The 23127-nt window shown below is 25.0% G+C and overlaps 1 protein-coding gene across 1 annotated transcript in view; it reads left to right on the forward strand.

Annotated features, from left to right (window-relative positions):
• Window positions 1-23127, forward strand: part of LOC134834963 (protein lap4-like) — a 79561-nt gene that overhangs the window by 16892 nt on the left and 39542 nt on the right. Inside the window, exon 3 of the mRNA XM_063849799.1 lies at window positions 19861-20029. Coding sequence (XP_063705869.1) covers window positions 19861-20029 — 169 coding nt within the window. The remainder of the gene's footprint in view (window positions 1-19860; window positions 20030-23127) is intronic.

A 23127-nucleotide genomic window follows, 5' to 3' on the forward strand; every position in this document is an offset into this window, starting at 1 on the left:
ATGTGAAGTGAGGAGGAGAAGAAGAAGAATAAAAATAGTTTTTGCTCGGGAATTTATGATAAAAATCGTTTTGTTGAATAAAATAACTCAACTGAACAGAACACGTTGTTGTTGTTCAATTGTGGTTTATTTCTGGAATGTATATGTACTGTGCCGAGCCGAGCTCAGTTGTTGTAGCAGATTAATGATTACGATTATTGTTATTAAAATAATAAATTTCATTTATTTTCTATCACGATCTGTTGTTCGCAGTTAGACGAAGAAAAAAAATTTCTAACACAAAAAAATCTCTGTTTTATGTCATGACTCACCCGATTTTTGCTCCAAATATCGGGTCGCAACAAAGTTATTGGCTCATCTTCATTTGATTTGATTTTATTGGAATTTTATACTGAACCAGCAATTTTTTTTCCTCTGTGATCCAATTTTCAATTTAATTCAGTAGTAGCTGACTCGAATTTAATAATGTCGTCCCCGAATTCTTTGTTCAATCTTGTCTCGTTACAGTTTTCATTCACGAGAAAATTCTTCGTCTTTGTTTCGCGCCAATCCAATTGCAATCTTAGATGAAATTTAAATCCATGTCTAGACAATTTTCTCTTTTTCGCACGTACACGACGACGCAGCATAGTGAACGAAATTTCTTCATAACTCGGAGCGATACTTGTGGCGGGTGTGGCGAAAAATTCGACACTCTCGGAAAATGATTCTCCGGGGCAATGCAAATGTTATGACACCCATTAAACGGAACGATCAAAAAATTATTATTATTATCATATTGGGTTCGCATTAAAGTAACACGCTCCTCATGGTAATCAAACTAAGACGCAACGTATCTCATCAAAAATTGAAATGCCATAGAATGTTATCATAATATCCGGTGAAATATTCATGATAACTAAGGAAGTCGTACAAATCGCAAGGCGCAGGGTGGCAAGGTAACCTAGATATTTTTGAGTATATGACAACGACGACGCGGTGACAATACACTCGAAAATCAGTCATTCATGGAAATCGAAGGAAAATTTTGATAGATTTTTGTTGTGATTGCCTTATTATTATTTTTATTTATCTAAAGAGGAAAGTTGCCATGGAAATGGGAAAATATTATGATGATATTATTTTCAAGGCTGAATATAGAAAGAATATAAAATTTTTTAAACATAATTTATCTTAAGTCAAAAATTGCAAAAAAAAAATTTGTTTAATTTCAACAATTGTTTAAAAATTTTCTAAAGCTCTTAAAAAATATTTAATAATATTATTAATAATTTTTTTTAAATATTAAATATATTTTTTTAATTAATTCAAAAAATTTTTGAATTTTGAACTATTTAAAAAAATTTTAAAAATATACTGAAATATGCAAAAAATATGTTATGTTTTTGGTCAAATAAATTTAAGTTAATTTTTTATCACTTTAAAAATTTATTCAAAAAATAATTTAAAAAATTATAACTTTCTTTTTCAACATAGCTTTTCTAGGGTCAATAATTGCAAGAATTTTTTTTTTTTGAGTCTAACAATTTTTTTAAAAATTTTCTAAAGGTTTCGAAAAATATTTAACGTTTTTTTTTATAATACTAAATATTTTTTTTTTATTTAATTCATAAAAAAATATATCAATGAAAAAATTTTGAATATTAAGAACTTTTGGTTTTTTTATCAAATATATTTTATCTGAATTAAATAAAAAAAATAATATTATTAAAAAATTATTAAATATTTTTCAAAACTTTTAAAAAATTTTTAGATTAAAAAAAAATTGTGCAATTTTTGACTCAAGCAAAATTATGTTGACAAACAAAGTTTTAATTTAATTAAAATAAGTTTTTGGATAAATTTTTAAAATTTTTAAATAAATTCTTAAATTTATTTGATTAAAAAAATTATTTTTTTTTTTGCATATTTTAGTATATTTTTAAAAATTTATTATAAGCTTGAAATTAAAAAAAGTGCTCACAGTAAATTAAAATTCTTTTATTTTTTTGTTTAAAAAATTTTAATTCATAATTTTGGTAAAAATTTTTTTAAAATAAATTTTAGAATGATTTTTTTTATAATTTATATATGTAACAATGTAGCAAATTTTTTACTAAAGAAGCTTATTGAAACTTTCAAAAATATTTAATAAAAAAAATCCCTTTCTTAAAAAAAAAATTTTAAAAATTTTGAAATTTAATAAAAATTCAAAAGTTTTTCATAAAAATAAATAAAAATTTTTTTTCCATAAAATAAATTAAAATAATAAATAAATAATTAAAACAATTTTAATAAAAATAAAATAAAAAATGTTTATAAAGAAATAAAAATTTTAAATTTATATAATTAATTAATATTTTAAAAAATTATAAAAATTTAAGTAAATATTTTATTTAAAAAAAAATTTAATAAAATTAGTTTAAACAATAAATTTCTTAGTTGTCGTAAATATTTTCTAGAAAACTTTTTTTTTCCTGAAAATAATTTTTAAAAAATCTACTTTTTCTCCGTGAAAACTTTCAAACGTTGAAAAATCAGAGCAAAAGAAGCAAACTTTTAATAAGCATTTTTTACTTTTGTTCACCCATTTCGTCAGACATAAAAGAGAGAAAGAGACGAGACAGCAAATACTAAAGTTTATCACATAAAAGTCAGTAAACAATTTCCACACTAATGGCTTGACTTGCCAACGAAAGAAAGAAAAAAACTTGTCCAACAGTTGTTGCCACCAACACCGCACCGCCACAAAATTCTCTGTCGTCTCCGAGATTTATAGATTACGACGTCGCAAAAAAAAAATTGTCAAGTGAGTGATGCGATGATGCCTTTTAATACATAAATCGACAAAGTTTTTGAGCAAACAAACAACCGAGTGTAACGTCGAGAGTTTTAACAGCATGTGTTGCACTTTTGAGTCTCAGGCAGTGCGTTCCATATAAAATAATAAATATTTAATGTCATACCGAGACAATTTCACAGCAGGCAGAAACCGACTGCGAGTAGGCTGAAAAGAAACCCCAAGTTGGAAAATTTATGAATGTATAAATTTTCAGTAAAAACTTTTCCTCTCTCTCTCTCTCTCTCTCTCGATGCGAGGGATAGTTGAAGTCGTCAAAAGTTGGCTGAAAAATTGACATAAAAGAGACATTTTTCATTAATATTTATGGTGTTTTGCATCGCAAACGGCTCTTGGTTCCCGGAATGCGTTTGACCTGTAACGAATTTTTGCTCAAATAAAATGTAAAATAATTTTTAAATAACATTAAAAGCTTGACAAAAGTTCATGTGTTCAGCTACATGAATGTACTACAATAATAATAAAGCTCGTGTAAACATTAATAAATTGCCTGAAAAAGCAAACAGTTTTTATGTCGTCAATATCGACCGTTGTTGCACATAAAATTCAGATATTTTGTGAAAAATTGCTATTTCGCAAGTTTGATTTTTTTTTTTTTTTTTTGAAATAACATCTCAAAAAAATTAAATAAAAATTTAAATTAAGAATTAATAAAATTTCAATGAAATTTGTTAAAAATGAGTCATATTTTTAAACAAATTGAATATAAATTTAATTTTAATTAATAATTTAAATTTTATATAATTTTTAATAGAATTAAATATAAAAATTAATTTAAATGTAATTTTATTTTCATTTTATTAAAATTTAATATTGAGAAAAAATAATTAAAATAAAATAAAATTTATTAATTAATTATTTAATTTATTTTTTAAATTATTAATCAAATAATTTATAATTAAATAATTAAAAAAAATTAAGTTTTAATGAGAACCAAAAATTAATAAAAACTTAAAATCGAAAAATAATGAAATTTTATGAGAATTTTACATATTTTAACAATTTTTTATTAGATTTAAAAAAAAATAAATGTTTATATAAAATTAAAATTTTTAAATAAATTAAATAAAAATTTTGAAGATATTAAATAAAGAAAAAAATTTTTAAAAAAATTTAAACATTTTCTTAATTTTTTTAAATTAAATAAAATTTATTTTAAAAAAATTATTTAATAATAAAAAAACTTTTTAATTTTTTTATTTTATTAAAATTTATTTTTTTTAAATTAATTTTTATTTAATTTTTTTTTGTATTTATTTTATTTCAATTTTTTTTTATTAATTAATCATTCAATTATTTATTTTTAAATTTAGCTTTTTTAAATTTTATTTTAAAATTTGTAAAAATATTAGAATAAAATTATAGAATTTTTGATAGAACAAAAAATTTAGCTTAGATTCTTACTAACGAATAAAACAAAAATATTTAAAAAAAAGAATGATGAATAAAATGTTAAGAATCTGGGAGAAAGTTTTCTTTTTTAGAAAAAACTTTAAATTGATAAAAGTAGAAAAGTAAGAAGATAAAGTTGTAGACAAAATAAAGAAAAGTTCATGTAGTTAAAATTTGTTATTAATAATTGTTTGTTTTTGCCCACTGGGTAGATGTAATTAAACTCTGACATATTCGTGGAAGTTTTTTTTTTATTTAAACTTCTTGATGAACTTTTTTGATGCTTCATCACTCACTTCATGTCTTAGATTAAAAAAATTTCTTAAGGAGAATTTCATTTAATCTAAATGAAGTCTATGATCTGAAGCTTCCTTTTAATTTAAATTCTATTAATTAATTTTTTTTTTTTTTTGAATTTTTTACCATAAAAGTTAAAAAATTTCACTTTTTAAGACTTAAATTCTAATAATTAAAAAAAATTCTTTTCATGTCTCGCGAAACGAATTATTTCCACTCATCGAATCGCATCTAACAACAATTATTTTAATTAAATTTTTTATATCCCATATAGCGAGAACAAAACAAACAAAGACAGGATCAAATTCCATTTTTCGCTCGCATGAAACTCTTGTCTCTATGAGAAGTCGATTCCCTCATAAAGCATTGTCGGTTGCCATTAAAAAAATATACATTTTTCACGTAATAGCAACCAACAATGACTGCCATTGTACGCGGTGGCTCGAACACGTTTCATTTATTATTATCACCATTCAAGCAGTACCAGCTGGCTGTGCATTCGTCTGAAATGAATGTCATTTGACATCAATATTATTTCTTCAATCGTTGCTATTAATTATTATTGGGCAAGAACACCGAACCCTCCTCAATTTGTCTCGATGGCAAATCAGCTTAAATGGCAAGAAATAAGAACCTTAAATAAGAAAAGAAAACAAACAAACATGAAAATTATTTGTTTGTTCGGAGAAAAAGTTTTTTTTTCTAGCAAATAAATTGTAATTACAAGAAAAAAGTTTGATAATAATTGTAATTCGTTCGTTCTTCTGGTTCAAAGAAAATGGCAGGATTTTCTTCGTAATCCTTTGACTAATGCATTTAGTTAAAAATTCTCTCTTTCTCGACTAAAGGAAATATTTAATTGCAGTCTGGAATATTCGCTTCGAGCAATTATTTTTTAATGGGTAATTTTAACAAAAATACGTTTAGATTCTAAAGTTTAGAAAGTTGTCTTTAAGAAAAATAATAAAATCGTATTTTATTTATTGTAATTTTTAACCCAGTGCACATTTTTAAATTTCTCTATGGCATATTTTGAAAACTTTAACCAAGAATTTACTTAAAAACACAAAGAAACTGAATAAAAATTTTCAACCCAGTGCATAATATTTATACATAACGTAAATATTTGACCCAGTGCATATTTAAAAATGTCCCCAATGCACAATGTGAAAATTTAATTGATTTTTATTGCAAAAAAAGGCAATTCTTAATGAAAACTTTTAATCTTTTTAGGTTGTATAAATTTGTAACTTTATTTTTTAGCTTTAGTATAAATTTTCAAAAAATTCCCAGTGCACATTTGAATGATTTTTTCACGTAATTTTTAAAACTTTACACAACCCAATACATAATTTAAATTTTTGACCCAGTGCATACTTTAAAATGTCCCCAGTGCATATTTTTAAATTTTCCCAGGGCACATTTTGAAAATTTTTTTTTATTTTTTGAACCAATACACAATTTAAATGGTGCGTCTTGATTTCTGCATATAATAAGTTTTAAATTTGAATTTTCCGTTTATTTTTCGTGGGGAAAATTTTTTGTGCTTCGATTCCACAAATGGGACTTGTAGAACAAATGAACCTTCTATCTCTTAAAATAAAGCCGTGATTTTTGACCCATTGCAATTTTTAAATTTTGAAGAATCTGGACAAAACTTTAAACCCAGTGCACAATTTTTATACATAACTTAAAATTTTGACCCATTGCATATTTTGTAATGTACCCAATGCACAATTTGAGAGTTAAACTCATTTATTTTTTTAAAATATGACAATTTAGGATGAAAATTAATTTTTTAAGCATTTTTCCATCAATTTATTGCTTCAATATTAATTTTAAAAAATTTCCCAGTGCAAATTTGATTTTTTTTTCACGTGTACATTTATAAATTTTACATTACCTAATGTGAATTCCAGATATTTTGACCTAGCGCACAGATTTTGAATTATTCGACCCAATACACAATTTAAATTTTTGACCCAGTGCATATTTTAAAATGTCCCCAGTGCATATTTTGAAATTTTAAACAACGTAAATTACAAAAAAGACTGTAAAAAGACGCCATATCATCGCTTAAATCACTTTTTCCTTGAAAATGTGTTAAAAAGTATCAAATTTTCATTGAAAAAAAGGAACAAAATTAATCCACTTTGTTTATTTATTGATACAAACAACAACAAAAAACAACCGTGCGCATTAAATTTCAATGACGACAAAATTCGAGTTGAGTCTCGACCGAACCTTTCTTTCCACCTCAATTATTTTTAATTTATTAACGCTCAACTAACTAACAAACTTCGATTCTCTCTGTGTTTGATCAATAATAAAATTTTGGTGTGTACGTTTGTCGACAAAGTGATTAATATTTTTGCCATTATGTATGAACTCGTGCCATATTTAGATAAACTTACTTTTTATACGATTTGATAATTTTGGCAAGCATGCATCAAGGACAATTATTATTGAGCGTGGTTGTTACAGGATTTTAATCGGAAATCTAAAACAACCATTCGCCGCACTCACATAAAAAATGGTTAAATTTTCGGACAATTTATGTCGAATTTCGTGGAAAAAGCTATAAACATTATCATCATCATCATTTTGTTACACAAAAAAGGACAGATCGTAAATTGCTGACATATTGGATGTTTTCAGTTTGTAACGATAAATCAGAGAGAATGAGAGAAAATTAATCTATAATCGTTCGGTTGTTTTAAAATTTATCGTTGATTGACAAAATGATGGGGAATCGAAAGTTTATTACAATTTTTTTTTTTTTTTTGGTGAAAATTACGACCAATTTTTGAATCATCGATTGGAATCGATAAGTGACGATGATTGAGTGTTTTTAGATCCGGAAAAAATGTTCGCGTGACTTTTTAATCGGAGATTTGTATCAAAAGTAAGAGACTTTGACGATTTTTTGAAAGGCAATTTAAGATTCGGTTGTCACACGCTTTTGTTTCACGATGGATTTGGATTAAGAGAAATTTTGACATCTTTTGTTTTTTTTTCAAATGTTAGAAAATCTCTTCTGAGTTTTAGAGATAAATTGAATTTTAAAGCTAAATTTGAAAGATTTTTTTCAAAAATTCGATAAAAAAAAATTGAAATTGTTGAAAAAATATTTTATTTTTAATTTATTTTCTTTTGTCTTTGAAAAATATTTTTAAAAATTCTATATTTTATTTAAAAATAATATTTTTATAATTTAAAAAGATAAAAAATATTTTTTTAAATTTTATATTAATTCACATCGAATTTAAAACTACAAATTCCCAAGCTGTCAATTCAAAAAATGACCGTTAAAAATTTATTTTTTTTTAATTAAAAAAAAATCAAATTTAATTTAAATTTAATTAAAATTTTAATTTTTATTTATTTATTTTTTGAATTTTAATTAAAAAAAATTTTTAAATTTTAATTTTTTTAAATTTTAATTAAAATTTGTAAAAAAATTTAAAAAAAATTTAAATTAAATATAATTTTTTTAAATGTCATCAATTCAAAAAATTACCTTTAAAAAATTATAAAAATTAAAAAATTGCTTTAAAAGCAAAAACAAAAATTTGCCTTAAAAGACCAAAATCGCCACTTTACTCGGCCCTTCCTTTCCAATAATTTGTCTCATTATCACAAAGCGTCCATTCAATAACTTGTTCCATGAGCATTTAATCGCCCACACACACACCATTAACTTGATTTAATAATACACAAAAATGACGACAGCAATAACTTGATGAGCATTTTTTTTTATGCGAACAATCACTTGAGCGAATGAGTCATTCCCCGAACTGGATTTTTCGTTTGTTTATTTTGTTTTTTTTTCGTTTTTGCTGTCGTATCAAAAACAGGTAATACGCCTTTTACGAATGCAAATCACGTCTTCAGTTTTTAACTGATCTCTTCATCAAAAAGTTTTTGAGATTTTGCAACTACTTTTTGCTTCATGTCAGAAAAATGACAGAAAACTGAGAATGGCAGTTGCTTAGATGATTTTCAAAGTTTTGTCTATCGATCGAAACGAGTTTCGAGAAATGTTTGTCTTCACTGGAGGTTTCAGACATCATCATTGCACATTTTTCTTCTTCTCTTCATTATTTTATTATTATTATTATCATTTATTATGAAGACGAAGAAATGAAGCAAATTTTTTCTCTATAAAAAGGCAGATGCAATTAAGAAAATTGTTTCAGGTCCTATTGAAGAATTTTTTTTATAGAAAATCATTCAATTCATAGTTTTAAAGGTGAAAAATGAACTAAAACTTGTTAAAATTTTTAATTTTAAAACAAAAAAACTTGTAAAAAGTGATTAAAACGTCTAAATTTAATCTAAAATTCGTAGCTGTCAATTCAAAAAATGACCGTTAAAAATTTTAAAATTTTTTTCTTGTATATTTATGTTTTAAAAATACAAAAATTAGCTAAAAAAGGTAAAAAATAAATTAAAGATAAAATTTTTTAATTGTAGATTTAAAAATTACCGTTAAAAATATTTTTAAAAAAATTAAAAATAATTTTTTCCTTGAAATTTAAAATTAAAAAAAAAAATAAAATTTAAGTTTAAATCCAGTTAAAATTAAAAAGTTTAAATCAATCCAATAATAATCCAGTTAAAAGGTTTAAATTAATGTTTAATTAAAGTAAAATTTTATTTTGTTTAACTTTATAACTATAACATAATTAAATTAAACATATTTTAAAAAATAAGAATTAAATTTTGTTTTTTTAAAAATTAATTTTCTCATATTTTCCTTTTAAAAAAAATTTTAAAAAATAATTAAAATAAATTTTTAATAATTTTTTATAAAGAAAATATTTTAATTAGCAAATAACTAAATTAAATTCACATTTTTTAAAAATATTTTTTAACTATATTAGATTTTTAAAAATTTTAAAATTCGTTTTAAATTTTTTAACATTTAATTTTTTTAATTTATTTAAAATTTTTAAAATGTTATTTGTTGAAAAAAATATATTAATTTTCAAAAAAATATATAATTATATTAAATAAATTAATTAATTAATTAATTAAATTAATTTAATTTTAATTTATTTTAGAAGAATATGTTTTAAAATTCTATATTTTAGTAAAAATTGTAACTTTTATAAAAAAAAAATACTTAAAATTGCTCCATCCTAAAACTTTCCGTATTAACGATGCATTAATAATCTTCTTATTATATATCTCACAATAATGACACAAAAAAAATAATAAACCAGTTTTTTTTCTTCTACTTCGTCGTCAACGTTGTCGACTTGTTTATTTATATCTCTATTTCATGTTTCTCTCTCACACACAAATAAACGTTAATATAATTGAATACCGGCCGGTATTTTCTTTCTCCTCTCACACTGAAAACATTACATTATTACTATTACTATTACCATTAGCACATTTTGTAGCATGAGCTGTGGTTGTTCAAAAACTTGATGCATGGCTTTGACAATCAAATTGCACGAACATTTATTTATTTATTTATTATTTACACAAACACCAAAGCAACACGCGAAATAGGCAAAGAAAAAAAAACCCATGAGAAAAATGAACATGATGCCACAAATAAATAAATAAAATAGAAGAAAAAAACCAAGAAGAAACAATTTACATGCATTAGAAGAGGAAGACGAAGAAAAATCGCGTTTGTAGTTGTGTCGTGGCTGGTCGTGCTGTTCATAGCTACAAGACACTAGTTAGTCGAGTAAATCTTAGTTTTTTTTTCTCTTACGTGTTTAATCGTAGAGGAGAAAAAGAAGAAGAAACATAACACAGGCATTAACCTTTTCTCTTCTTTTTCTTCTTCATTTTTTTTTATAACTATTACGTTATTTAAAAAGCAGATGAAGAAGTAGAAAAGAAGATGCCCGGGACTTTTATGCAATATTTCAATGCATGTGTCTTCCGGAGAGAATATTTTATAAGAAAAAAAAATTACGTTTGGCAAACATGATATAGTTTTAAGTGAAGTAGCGGAAATCGCGTGTACAGCCCTTTAAATGGTGCAAATTTGCTTGGGATTTATAATATGATAATCTAGTTCGTCGTTAAAGTTTGTAAAAAATATTATTTTTCTTCTTTTTTACTTTTGAAAGTCTTATAAAATTAACTTGGAAATATAATTTATGAATAATTTTTTTTATGAATAATGTTGAAAAAAATCATTAATAAATTTTAAGGATTTTTATTAATTTTAAATAAATTTATTCTTATTAAAAATATAATTAATTTTTTTTTCAAATGAAAAAATTAATAAAATTAATTAATTAAAATTTTATTTTTTTTTTATTTAAATTTTATTTTTTAATTAATTTTTTTTTTGAAAAAAATAAAATTATTAATAAAAAATATTATAATAATATCAAATCATTTATTACTAAAATTATTTGATAAAAATATATTTTTTAAGTTTATTAAAAATTTGATTTAATTTTTTTTATTATTTATTTTTTTTTTAATTGTTAGTATTAATTTTACAATTAATTTATCCATATAAAAAATTTTAAATTTTTATTAATTAATTAAAATTTAATTTTTTTATTTAAATTTTATTAATTTTATTTAATTAATTTAATTTTTGATTATATTTTTTTTTAAATTAAAATCATTAATTAAAACTATTAATTAAATTCAAATTGTTTGTTACTAAATTTGTTTTATAAAAAAATATGTTTTTTCTAAATTTATAAAAAATTTTATTTAATTTTTTTATGGTTAATATTAATATTAATTTAAACTAATATTTAAATAAATTATTTTAATTTAAATATACATATTTTTTATTAACTGTTAAAATTCTTTTATGGATTAAATTAGTTTAAACTTTAAAAAATTATATTAAATTTTTTTTATTTAGTCAGTATAATTTTTGCTGAGAAAATTAAACTTTAACAAAGTAGCAAAACTGTTTCAAATTTGTTTAACAGTTTCTCAGTAAAATCATCACTAATCATAATTTTACGATAGAAAAAAGATAAGAAAATGAAACAGACTAAATGAACTCACACATTTCGCTTCGAATCAACAACATTCTTGACTTCCAAGAAAAAAAATTCTTCCACAGACAGAAGAAGTTGGAGCAATTCTCCGTAATAATTATGTTATCATTGTTTTTCGTCTTGTTATGCGAAAGGGCTTTTACATGGACCTTTCTTTTCACGCAAAAATTTGTATTTAACGAAAAGTATCAGATTCGACGAATTTTAATCAAAAACCTTTTAATTTTACTATCAAGTTTCTGCTTTGTACCTTTTTTCTTTTTAAAAAAAAAAATTAAAGAAAATTATGAAAAGAAACGAAAATTACCAGAAGGTGAAAATATTTAAATATAATTTTCTTAAACATTCAATAATAATTAAATGAAGAAAATTTAAAAATTTGTTGTAAAAAGTAAACTCTTTTTTTTTCTTACAAGGTTTCTTACAATTATTTGCAAGCATTGTGTAAAGCCGTATTATAAACAAGAAATTAAAATTATCCGTTTGATCGGGTGATGACGTCAATTGTAATTTTTCGTACATTTTTTTTAACGAAATAAATCGCTTTGAGTCCAATAATTTTTCTTTTAACTTTTAATTTAAGAAAAAAAAATATATAAAAAAATATTAAAGTTTTAATTATATTTTTTTTATTTTAATTATTAAAAAATTCAAACATAAAGAATTTAATTTAAAAATAATTTAAATTCTTGTTTTATTTTAAATTAATTTATTTAATTATTATTTTTCATTTTAATTAATTAAATATTCAAGCATAAAAAAATTAATTAATAAATAATTTAAAATATTATTTTTTTTAAATTTATTATTTATTTTTTTTTAAATTAATTAATTTTTTTTTAAATTTAAAAGTTAAAAAGATTAATTTTTATTTTTTTTTTCGAATTTAAGGTAAAAATGCGCTCAACTCGCATAATTTTTTTTTCTTCAAAAAATAAACGAAAAAAATCTGTAAATCAAACATTTCCAACAAAAACAAACACAAAAGCATGCGATTTGCCTTGAGTTCAAAACAGTTACATTTAAATCGCTTTTGCCATAGAAGATTAATTTGCGCTTATTATTAGAACTAAAACATAAAGTTTTATGTTGAAAACGAGCAAAAAAAAATGGAATAAAAATAAGAGAGGAAAATATTTTTAGCATTTCCATTATTTTTTATGGAATAATGTTCCAACACGAACTGCATAGATAAGACAAAAAGTAAATGGAACAAAGTAATTTTAAATTACACCAACCATTTTTTTTTGCATATAAATGCGAGCTGCGAAGGAAAAATGCATTACCAAGAAAAATATAAAAAACTTTTATTTGCTTTATTTAATGTCATAGCCAATGTGACGCATCTCCTCCCTTAAAGTTTTCATAAATTTAAAGTTCTGCATCGTCATCATCTTACTAACTTATTTAAAAATTCATAATTTGAGCTGCAACCATCCCTCAAGACATATAAAAATAGTTATTTTTTTTTTCTTTTCATACGGAAAAATGTAAACAGAAAAAAAATATTTTAATGAGTCTGCATTTAAAATTTCATTTTGCACGGCAATTATTTTTAATTATCTGTAAAATTATCGTGTGTACAAGTTTCTAACGTAAACATTTGAGATGAAAAAAAATCTCAATATTGTAAACCAAAAGGACCTTAACCGCCAATAAATGCAAAACCATAACGATAAGCTAAAATAGAATTTATCATCAATTCTAGTTTTCAAACATAAATAATATAATTAAATTCTGGGAAAGTGCAAGTTGCAAAGTAGTTTTGTGGTGAATTGTTATAGTTTTGATACTGATCGAAGCAATTTTAAGATAATTGGACAATATTTGTTATGATAAAGTTTAAAGTTTATACTTTAGAAATTTTATGTCTCGCAAGCTAAAATATTCGTTAAATCAAATAATAAAATTTGCATTGGGATTAAGTTTAAGAATATGCATTGGGGTGAATTTTAAGATACTCCTTAAGGATTTAAGAATAAGCAGTGAGAAAATCTTTGGGAAAATTTTTAGAATGTGAATTGGGAAAAATTTCAAAATGTGCATTGGGGTGAAATTTTTAAATGTGCCTTGGGGCAAACATTTTAGAATATGCATCGGGGCAAAGTTAAAAGTGAGCATTGGGGCAGTAGTTAAAAATATAAAAATATTTCAAACTGTGTCCCAATGCATATTTTTAAATTTCACCCAAAGACACATTCTAAAATTTTCCCCAATTCACATTCTGAAAACTTGCCCCAATGCACATTCTAAAATTTTGTCCCAATGCACATTCTAAAACTTTGCCCCAATGCACATTTTAAATATTTTCCCAATATTTAATCTTTTTGTTGGTTAAACTAATCTATCTAATCTCGCCAAAATACTTGCTGCTGAGACTTGATTTTTCACAGCATAATCATAATCTGGAAAAGCAAACTTTTGAATTGTTAAACTTGGTTTTCCATATTCGATAGACTGATTAGTGAGATATTAGAATAATATTGCAAAAGTTGAAGGTTAGATGAAAATATTTTGGAATTTGAAGGATGTAACTATAATTGAGTAATTTTTGGCCGAAAAACACTGATAGAAGAATTTGTAGAACTAGAATTAGTGTTTAAGAATTAAAGCTTAATACTCGAACTTTTAAAGTTCTTACAAAAAATGATCTTTAAGAATTATTTTTGAATAAGAAGAAAATTCATAAAATTACGCCTTGAAGAGAGCTTCTATTAATTCGCGACTGACCAAAGCTTTCAACACCTCAAAGGCAGTCGAGGGACTCACCAATAAATCAGACACACTCCTGTCATCCCCATCATAACCTTCCACGGAAGACACATTGACTTCCCCATGATAAATGTCTCTCGATCGATTGTCGACAAAGAAAATCCGAGAGCAATAAATAACATGCACGATTTCCACGATTGACAGACATGTGACATGTTTCATGAGAGTGCTTCTCCCGCTTGTTGCCACTTACTCAATGTTAGACGAAAAAAAAAATTTGATATCGTGAATATCAAGTTCTTCTCATTCGAACGATTATTATTGATTATATGGTTTTAAAAATACACACAATGAACTTTGCGATATACCTACATTTTTCGTATTAAACCACATCTCTCAAGTTTACCGAGCAAAAAAAAAATCGAAAAAGTTTTTTGTTTGCCTTTTATTTATATTTATGAAAGGCAAGTAGACTCGCATAGAATGTGTGTGATAAATGTGAGAAAAATGTAACAAGAGAGAGAATAAACATTCAACAAGAAACGATATTTTCTTTTTTTTTTTTTGCAAAATTTGAAACTTTGAATTTTCCCGGATTTAAAAGCGCATTTTTGATTGATGATGAAGACGGGATTAAACCAGAGAAACGCAGTTTCTGTGGAAAAAAAACGAACGACATTTCAAACGAGAAATTTATTTGCAGATGAATTGATGCACAAGAGGGCAATAATGTAATTTATCAAGTCATGAAGGTTTTTCTTTCACGAAATAAGACAGACAAATTATTTTCGTACTTGCTTTGTCGAACGAACAAACAGCTGGCATGATACATTGCGATTGTGTCGTACCTAAATACGTGTGCCAAGACGAAAAAAAAATCGCATTAAAATTCTTTTTTTCGTTTCGCAAAGAGGCAAAGTTCAGAGACATTTGATGTGAACATGACGACAAAACAAATGACGACGACAACGACATGATGATGACACATTAAAATTCTTCAAGAAATGCGATAAGTACAAAATTGTGCATTGACGATAAATTAGGACAAACATGTAACAGCAGCAGCGAAAAATGCATTAAGTCAGACAATGCAGTGCTAATGACATATCCTCTTACTTTACTTCATTCGCACTTGTACACTTTAATGACGCGACGACAAGAACGCGACAAAACAAGTAAGTCAAGAGAGGCATGTTGTTGAAATATTTTAATTACCATGTTTTTGATGTGCATTTCCGGTCCCCCTCCTTGTTTTGGCTTGATGCGAAACAATGTTTCTTTTTGTCACCATAAGTATAGAGGAGGATAAAGTTTTTAATGGAATGTTTATGACAGGCAACGCGATACGAATTTAAGTGAAATTTAAGTCAATTTTAAAATTTAAATTTTATTAAAATTGAACTTCTTTACCGTAATTGGAGTGCAACTTGATTCTCTTGAATTTTTTTTTTATATGTACAGGGCGTTTCGTTTTTTTTTATTGAAAGTGACGTGATTTTTTAGCTCGATCGAAATAATTTGATTTTTTTTAGATGAAAAGTTCGTTTTGATAACATTTTTGTGTTTCAAAGTTTTCCAAAATTGTAAACTTCTTAAAAAAATATCTGAACATAAATATGGAATACCTAAAAGGCTAATTTTGAAGTTAAGAGAAGACAATTTCTCTTAAATTTTTGATTTTTTTAAAGTATTTTTTTCAACAATTTTTAGTTATATTTTTAAATGTTTTTGACACTAAAACGATAATTTTAAAATAAAATATATAAAAATACAAAACTAGTTGAAATTTCAACATTTTCAGTTAAAAATTTTCAAAAAAAGAAAATTTGAAACAAAAAAATGTTAAGAGAACGAGTTTTGACTTCCATTTACGTTTAGAGAACAGTTTTTTAATTTCTCTTAGCATTCTCTACATTACGGAATAAGAACTGTTAGGCCAGAAGTTAAATCTTTCTTTAGCTTGAGGTAAACATATGTTTTGAACCTCTTCTTATACTATCTTTGTCCGATACTTATAATATGTCTTTATGATTTTTTGCTACTGATTCAAGGTTTTTTACTTTTTTCAACTAAGACTTTCCGTCATAAGTTGACTAAAAATTTTAAAAACCTTTACATATTCATTAATTGCTAATTTTGACTTAAATGTGATTGAAAAGCAAGAAAGAAATCTTTAGATTGATTATTTGCAATGGCAAGTAAAGACAAAATTGAATTAAACAAACAAATTTCGGCTTGTTGGTTGATTAGGTCAATACTTTAATCTGTCATGCTTTGCTGAAATGACTTGGTCAAAGTTTTACCTTCTTATGCCCAGAGGTTTTCTATGTTCTTCAGCATGTTATAGAATACTTTCATAGATTTTGAAGAAAATTTATATTAGATATTAAATAGGTCCTTGGATTCTGATGACTATGACTCTGAAATGACGAAACATCTTCGAAAGCTGGGAATTTGAACGCCACCAGTTTTGATTAAATTGTCTATTTTTGCTGTTAAAGTGTCTATAATTAAGAGTACTGCTTCTTTAAAAAGTTTTTCTACTGGCTAAATCTCATGTTTTTCCAGATCCAGGGTCGCTAACTTTGATCAACTCAAGTAGAAGATGAGACGGAAAGAAAACTTGTAGCATTTTTGCTCCTTTGTCGATAGCGGGACCTTTCAAGCGATTCCTATCTAACTTTTTAAAAATTAAATATTTCCTTATATTTCTTTAAAAATAGAATAAAAAGATACATACCTCTTTTATAAAAATTTTGAATTAGCAAAAAGCCATTTACTTCGCACATTTTTAATGGAACACCCTGTACTTCATTTCTATACCAATTGATGTTGACAAACTCTTCCTGTTCATTCTTGAAACTCACTTCAACTATTTTTTTTTTGCCTATAATATTTCGAAATTTTTACGTAGAAAAATTGTTTTCAAACCACTTACCTAACCACATAGATCCAATTAAAATTTAATCGTCACGTGACTCCAAAAATTTCACCACTTTTTCAGAACTCTTCTTTATAAATCTTTTTTTTTTGTTTTTCTGTCGTCATCATTACTCGTATTACACATTTTTTTACGAGTCTCACAAAATGAACGAGTTTCGGTGATATATCTGAGTTAATTAAATGTTAGAGCTGACGTAGAGATGATGATGATTATTGTGTTTCGTTGTTAGTTTGTTTGGTAGACACAACAACATTTCGTCTGTCGGTTTTCCGTTTCTTCTACACATTTCCGAATGATGCTTCAACCCATGTACGATAGAGTGTTAGTTAGTGCGGTTTTATGCATCGTTTGTTGTTCTTGCTGGAGCTGTCAAGGAAAAAGAGAGAGAGAGATGTGAAATGAAATAATAAACAAGTCTAATGTGAAGATAAAATCCAGATATGCAGAAGTAATTTAATTAAATCTTCTTGTTGTCATTTTTCTTTGTGTTCTCATAATAATATAATACCGATAGATGTTTGCTCATATTTGGTTAGTCGTCGTCGTCGTCGTTGTCATTACGCAAAATCTCTTCCGCCATAAAACAATAATAATTACGAGAAACAATATTTTCATTTGTGTGGGTGGCGATGACGAGGGTAACAAGCAAAAAATGAGCAACATGTGAAATATTAGCTATTTTTTCCCTTCTCATACAATGTAACATTTTCCCCGTTCTCTGCAGACTCAGCTTGCTTCAAGCTAATGTTATCTTTTCTTAACCCAAAGCATTTTTTTTTCTTCGCTAAAATATTTCGTCTGGCACGTGCCTGGAAAAATGTTTGTTTTCTCAGATGTTTTTGAAGAGCCTTGATTAACATTACGCCGCCGTTTTTGCTCATCTTTGCATCTTTTCCAGCGGATTGACGTCACAACGTCATTATCTCCTTCATTAACGAACGAAACCTTTGAAGTTTTTTATCTTGTTGTTTGTTCATTTGTTTATTCGATTTTTCATGCCCTTTTCTCCATTTTCTCCAAGCAAATGATGGTTCAAAAATTCAACGTCATTTTTCACCGAAGTAATATGAGCTTGACAGGTTTATTTGAGCACAAAAGTAAATTTCACGAGAAGTAATTGCCTGGAATTCGTTCGAATGCAAATATTTAAATTTTTTAATGGAAATATTTTCATTATCGATCGATAACTGGGAGCATTTTTGACATGCATATGGGACATGTCAATTTTTTTGATTAAAAAATTTTATTTAGGGTCAAGTACCAGTTGCCAGGTCAAAAAGGCTTTTAGGTCAAAAATCGATTGTTTTTAAAAATTTTTAAGTAAAAAAATTAAGTAACAATTCTTTCAATTGAAGTTCAGTAAAATTAATTGATTTAATCCAGAAAAATTTTTCAAATTCTGAACATGAATTTTTTTTCCTAACCAAAAATTAAAAAAAAATTGAATTTTTGATTTCTTTTTTACACAATTTATATTTTAAAAATGTTTTGATTAAATTTAAAAAAATAATTCATTTTCAAAGTTTAAAAAATTTTAAGACTTACTTAAATTTAGACCAGGGTTGCAAAATTTATTAAATCAAAAGTCGAATCCGTTTGACTTATGACTTAAGTTTAAGTAAAAATCACAAAAGTTTGACTTAAGTCAAATTATTTGACTTAATTTACCAAAATTTTTAAAATAATTTTCAAAAAATGGAATATTTCCACAAAAATGTTCGAAATTACAAAAAAAAAATTAACTTTTGACTTAATTTTACTTTTACTTTAACTTAAGCTTTTGTCAAAAGTCAATAGATTCTTTTGACTAAAACTTTAAGTCACATAAGTTTTTGAAGCTTAAGTTTAAGTCATAAGTTTTTGCAGCCCTGGTAAAAACATTTTTTGTAACTTTTACTAAAGTTTAAATTTAAGTCTTTAAGCTTTGAAGTTTAAGTTTAAGTCAAAATTTGAACCAAGCTAAAAATTTTTTTGACTTATGACTTAAGCTTAACTTTAAGTCGATGTAGTTTGACTTAAGTCCTTAAGTCAAATAAATTACATGAATTTTATTTTTTTTTGTAAAATAAAAAAAAAATATTTGGCGTGAATTAATCCAACTTACTTTTAAAACCTAAACTTAAGCTTAATTTTAAGCCTATTAAGTCAAAATATTTTTTTTGACTTAAGCTTAAGTTTTATTTTAAGTCAATTTTTATTAGCTAGGGTTAATTCAGATACTAAAACTTTTGAAAAATTGAATATTTTCATACAAAACTAACAAAAAATTAAAAAAGCTCTAACTAATGGTTAGGGGGTACTCGACCCTACTTTCAAGAATTAATCACAACTTTTTGTTTTTTTGCATTACTATGGGTGTAAAATTGCAATTTACACTCGGATAATTATTTGTATTGAATTTAAATTTTAATCATGTAGACATTTCAAAAGTCAAAAAGTTTCAATGTTTACATTGCTCTTGGGCAAAAATCGCAAAAATATAATAAAAATCCATCATCACATCGAAAAATCGCTAAATTGATGGAAAAGTATGTCGTTGTGACGTCAATTGACTGACCTTAATAATTTTTTTTCTAAATCACTTGTTGAAATTGAAAAACATTTGGTTTTTTCTTTTGTTTTTGTTGAAGGACAGGAAATCTTTAAAATAAACATTTTTTTCTTTTTTTTTGCAGATATCCCAGACATTCCAGATGACATTCGACACTTGCGAAGCTTACAAGTGGCTGATTTTAGTTCAAACCCGATACCGAGACTTCCAGCGGGATTTTCGCAATTGAAGAGTTTAACAGTATTAGGACTAAATGACATGTCATTGACATCATTGCCACAAGATTTTGGATGGTAAGTTTTTGACATATTTTCACGACACGGATTCAGGTCAGCTTAAAATAGAACGAACCCTTTTTTCATGCGTACGGAGCGTTTCAGTCAATCTAAAATCAATTTTCATTCATTTCGTTACAAAATAAACAAACACAAGAGATAAAGGGGGCGACGTCATAGCTCTGTGTGTCGACGAGCCAAGCACAGCATGAAATGTGGTTTTTGTGGGGATTTTCTTCAAATCACAATTTTCCACAAAATGTCGCTTGGCGCATGGTGGGTGCCAAAACATTGATACATCAAACGTTTGACATGTTTTTTTTTTCGTAAATTATCTCGTATCAAATTTTGATCGAATGCCAAAAGAAAGCACGAGTACAAAATTGCGTGCTCAAATAATTATTTTTCGTATAATTTTCCTTGTAATTTCCAAATGTCAAGGAAATAACTTTTTTTTATCGGGTTTTTCGCTTGCCATTCAAAAGTAAGTAGTAATGCGAATTTGATTTGTTTAGTTGTTGACAAATTGGATTGCGTTCAAATTCATAGAGTTAAATCTGTGGAAAAACCGAGTTTGTTGTTTGGTTTTCGTAGAAGGACGTTTTGAAAAAAAAAATACTTTTTTATGGCAATTTGACAACAAAATTTATCCAAAATGACATTTTAAGGTAATTGTGAAAATTTACCTGCAAGTTGTCATTTTTGGGTAAAAAAATGTCACGAGACATTAAAATAAAATAAAAGTAAATTTTGGAAGGTGTGAGATAATAGGAAAAAAGTGAAAATTGGGTGTCATGAGGATTTAAAATTTTATGAAAAATTTTTTAAAGAAAATTATTGCGAATTTTGGAGTTTTTTGATTTTATTTCGAAAAAAATTATAAATAAATAGGTAAAGAAATTAAAATATTTTAAAAAAATTATTTAAAAAATTATTAAAATTAAATTTTAATTTTTTGAATAATATTTAAATTTTATTTTAATAAATTTTTAATTTTATTATTTAAAAAAAATTTAAAAATTAAAAAAAAATATTTATTATTTAAAAAATTAAATTTTTATTTTAATTAATAATTTTTAAATTATTTAATATTAAACGGAAAAATTTTAAATTAATTAAGAAAAATTTATTCATATTTTTTTTAAATATAAAAAATATTTGGATAATTTTTGTAATTTTAATAATTTGAGTCTATCCAGTAAAATTTAATGAAATATAAAAATCAAAGAAAAATTTGGAAAATTTATTCAAAGAAAAACTAGATTCCCAACTGTCTGAAAATGCGTAAATTTTGAAAAATATTTATTTTTTTTCCGAAAAAAAAATCAGTTTAATTTTTTTTCAAATTGAATTGTAATAATTTTTTTTTTAAATTAAAAAAATATTTATTTAATTCAATTTTAAAAAAAATTTAATTTAATTTTTAATTTAAAAAATTTAATTTAATTTTTAAAAATTAAAAAAAAATTATTTTAATTTTAAAAAAATTACAAAATCTTTAAAAATTTTTATAAAAAAAAATAAGATTTTTTTTATATTTTTAAGAAAATTTAAAATTTATTTTTTTTTAAATTTTAAGAAAAAAAATAAAATTTTAGCTAAAATTTAAAAAATCTTTCAAATATTCGAGAAAAATTCAGAAAACTTGTAAATTTATGAAAAATTCAACAAAACAAATTATTTACAAGGAAAAACCCCTTAAGGCAGGTCGGTATTGTCTTGAAACACTCCCGCATACTCGATACCAGCAATTAACTTCGACCTATATTTTACACTGAATTTCCATTGCATTAAATATAAAATTTTGCCTCAACCACACATTCCTGCCATCATCATGCAAAATGCACGAACAAAACTTTTCTCCACTGCATGAGTGGCTTTTCCTCCTTTATTATTTTTTTTTGTTCGTAGGCAGTTCCCCGATGAAAAGGTGAAAGTGGTTTTTCATATAAAATTATTATCGTATGTAGGGTTTTTTTTGTTGTTGTTGCTTCCTTTCATTCATCGAAATAATGATAATAATAAATACTCACACAAAAGAGTTTATCGATTTATTTCATCACAATCAAGCTCGACCCCATTCCATACGAAAAAAAAATTTTTTTTTTGCTGAAACTTTTGTTTTGTTCGCATTTTTCTAACATTTTTCCTTCCATTCTTGAAGCAAAAAAAAAAAATAATAATAATAAACACTCATAAGCAAGATAATTAAATCAACCGAGAAAAGTTTCTGTCACATATCGGTCGGTTGGCGATGGGAAAAAATGTCACACAAAATGACGTCAACGTAATTAATGAAGACCGTTGCTGCGATATATTCAATTAATTTTCGCACATTAACTATTTGGTCGCAGCACGTGCATCGAATCAACAGTTTGACTCGTGATGGCACGCAAAAAAAAAAAATTAATGGACACTTTCTTCAACGAACAATTTTTTCCGTCGCATTTTCATGTCATTAACAAAAAAAAAATGAAAAGTTGCCAAAAAAAAAAATTGACACAAAAAATTTATACATTTTGGGCTTAAAAACGACGATCGACGGAGACGCTTGCTAATTGAGTGCAAGAGAATTTCCGTGTTCAATATTTCAATAAATGTCAAAATTCAGACTAAAAATACATTTTTTTTTGTTTGCTTGTAGGTCGTGGGAAAATACGCGCCACATGCTAAAAAAATTATTTTTTACGTCTTCTTTGATGATTTTTTTTTATTATAATTATGACGAGTTGTTAAAAATTTTATTTTATATCAAAAAAGATTTCTTTGAGAATTATGGCGAAAATTCATCGTCTGGACGTCAGAATCTTAAAAAATTAATGATTTATGAATTTAATATTTTTTTCATTAAAAATGACCAGGTGTCACAATTTTTTTCGCAAAATGAACATTTTTATTTCTATTTTTAACGGAATGACTAAATCTTACGGAAAAAAGAACTTGTCATGACAGGTAATTGAACTTCGAGCCACACACACGTGTGTCGTTGTAGCGAATTTAGGTCATTAGTTTTTGTTTCAATCAATGGAGTGTCCGTGCATATATGACATAAGTATAAAAAAAATCGATTATAGACACGAACATGAATGAGGAAAAATTCCGATATTAGAAAATTT

This window comes from Culicoides brevitarsis, chromosome 3 (genome assembly GCF_036172545.1).
Source record: "Culicoides brevitarsis isolate CSIRO-B50_1 chromosome 3, AGI_CSIRO_Cbre_v1, whole genome shotgun sequence".
Taxonomy (NCBI): Eukaryota; Metazoa; Arthropoda; class Insecta; order Diptera; family Ceratopogonidae; genus Culicoides; species Culicoides brevitarsis.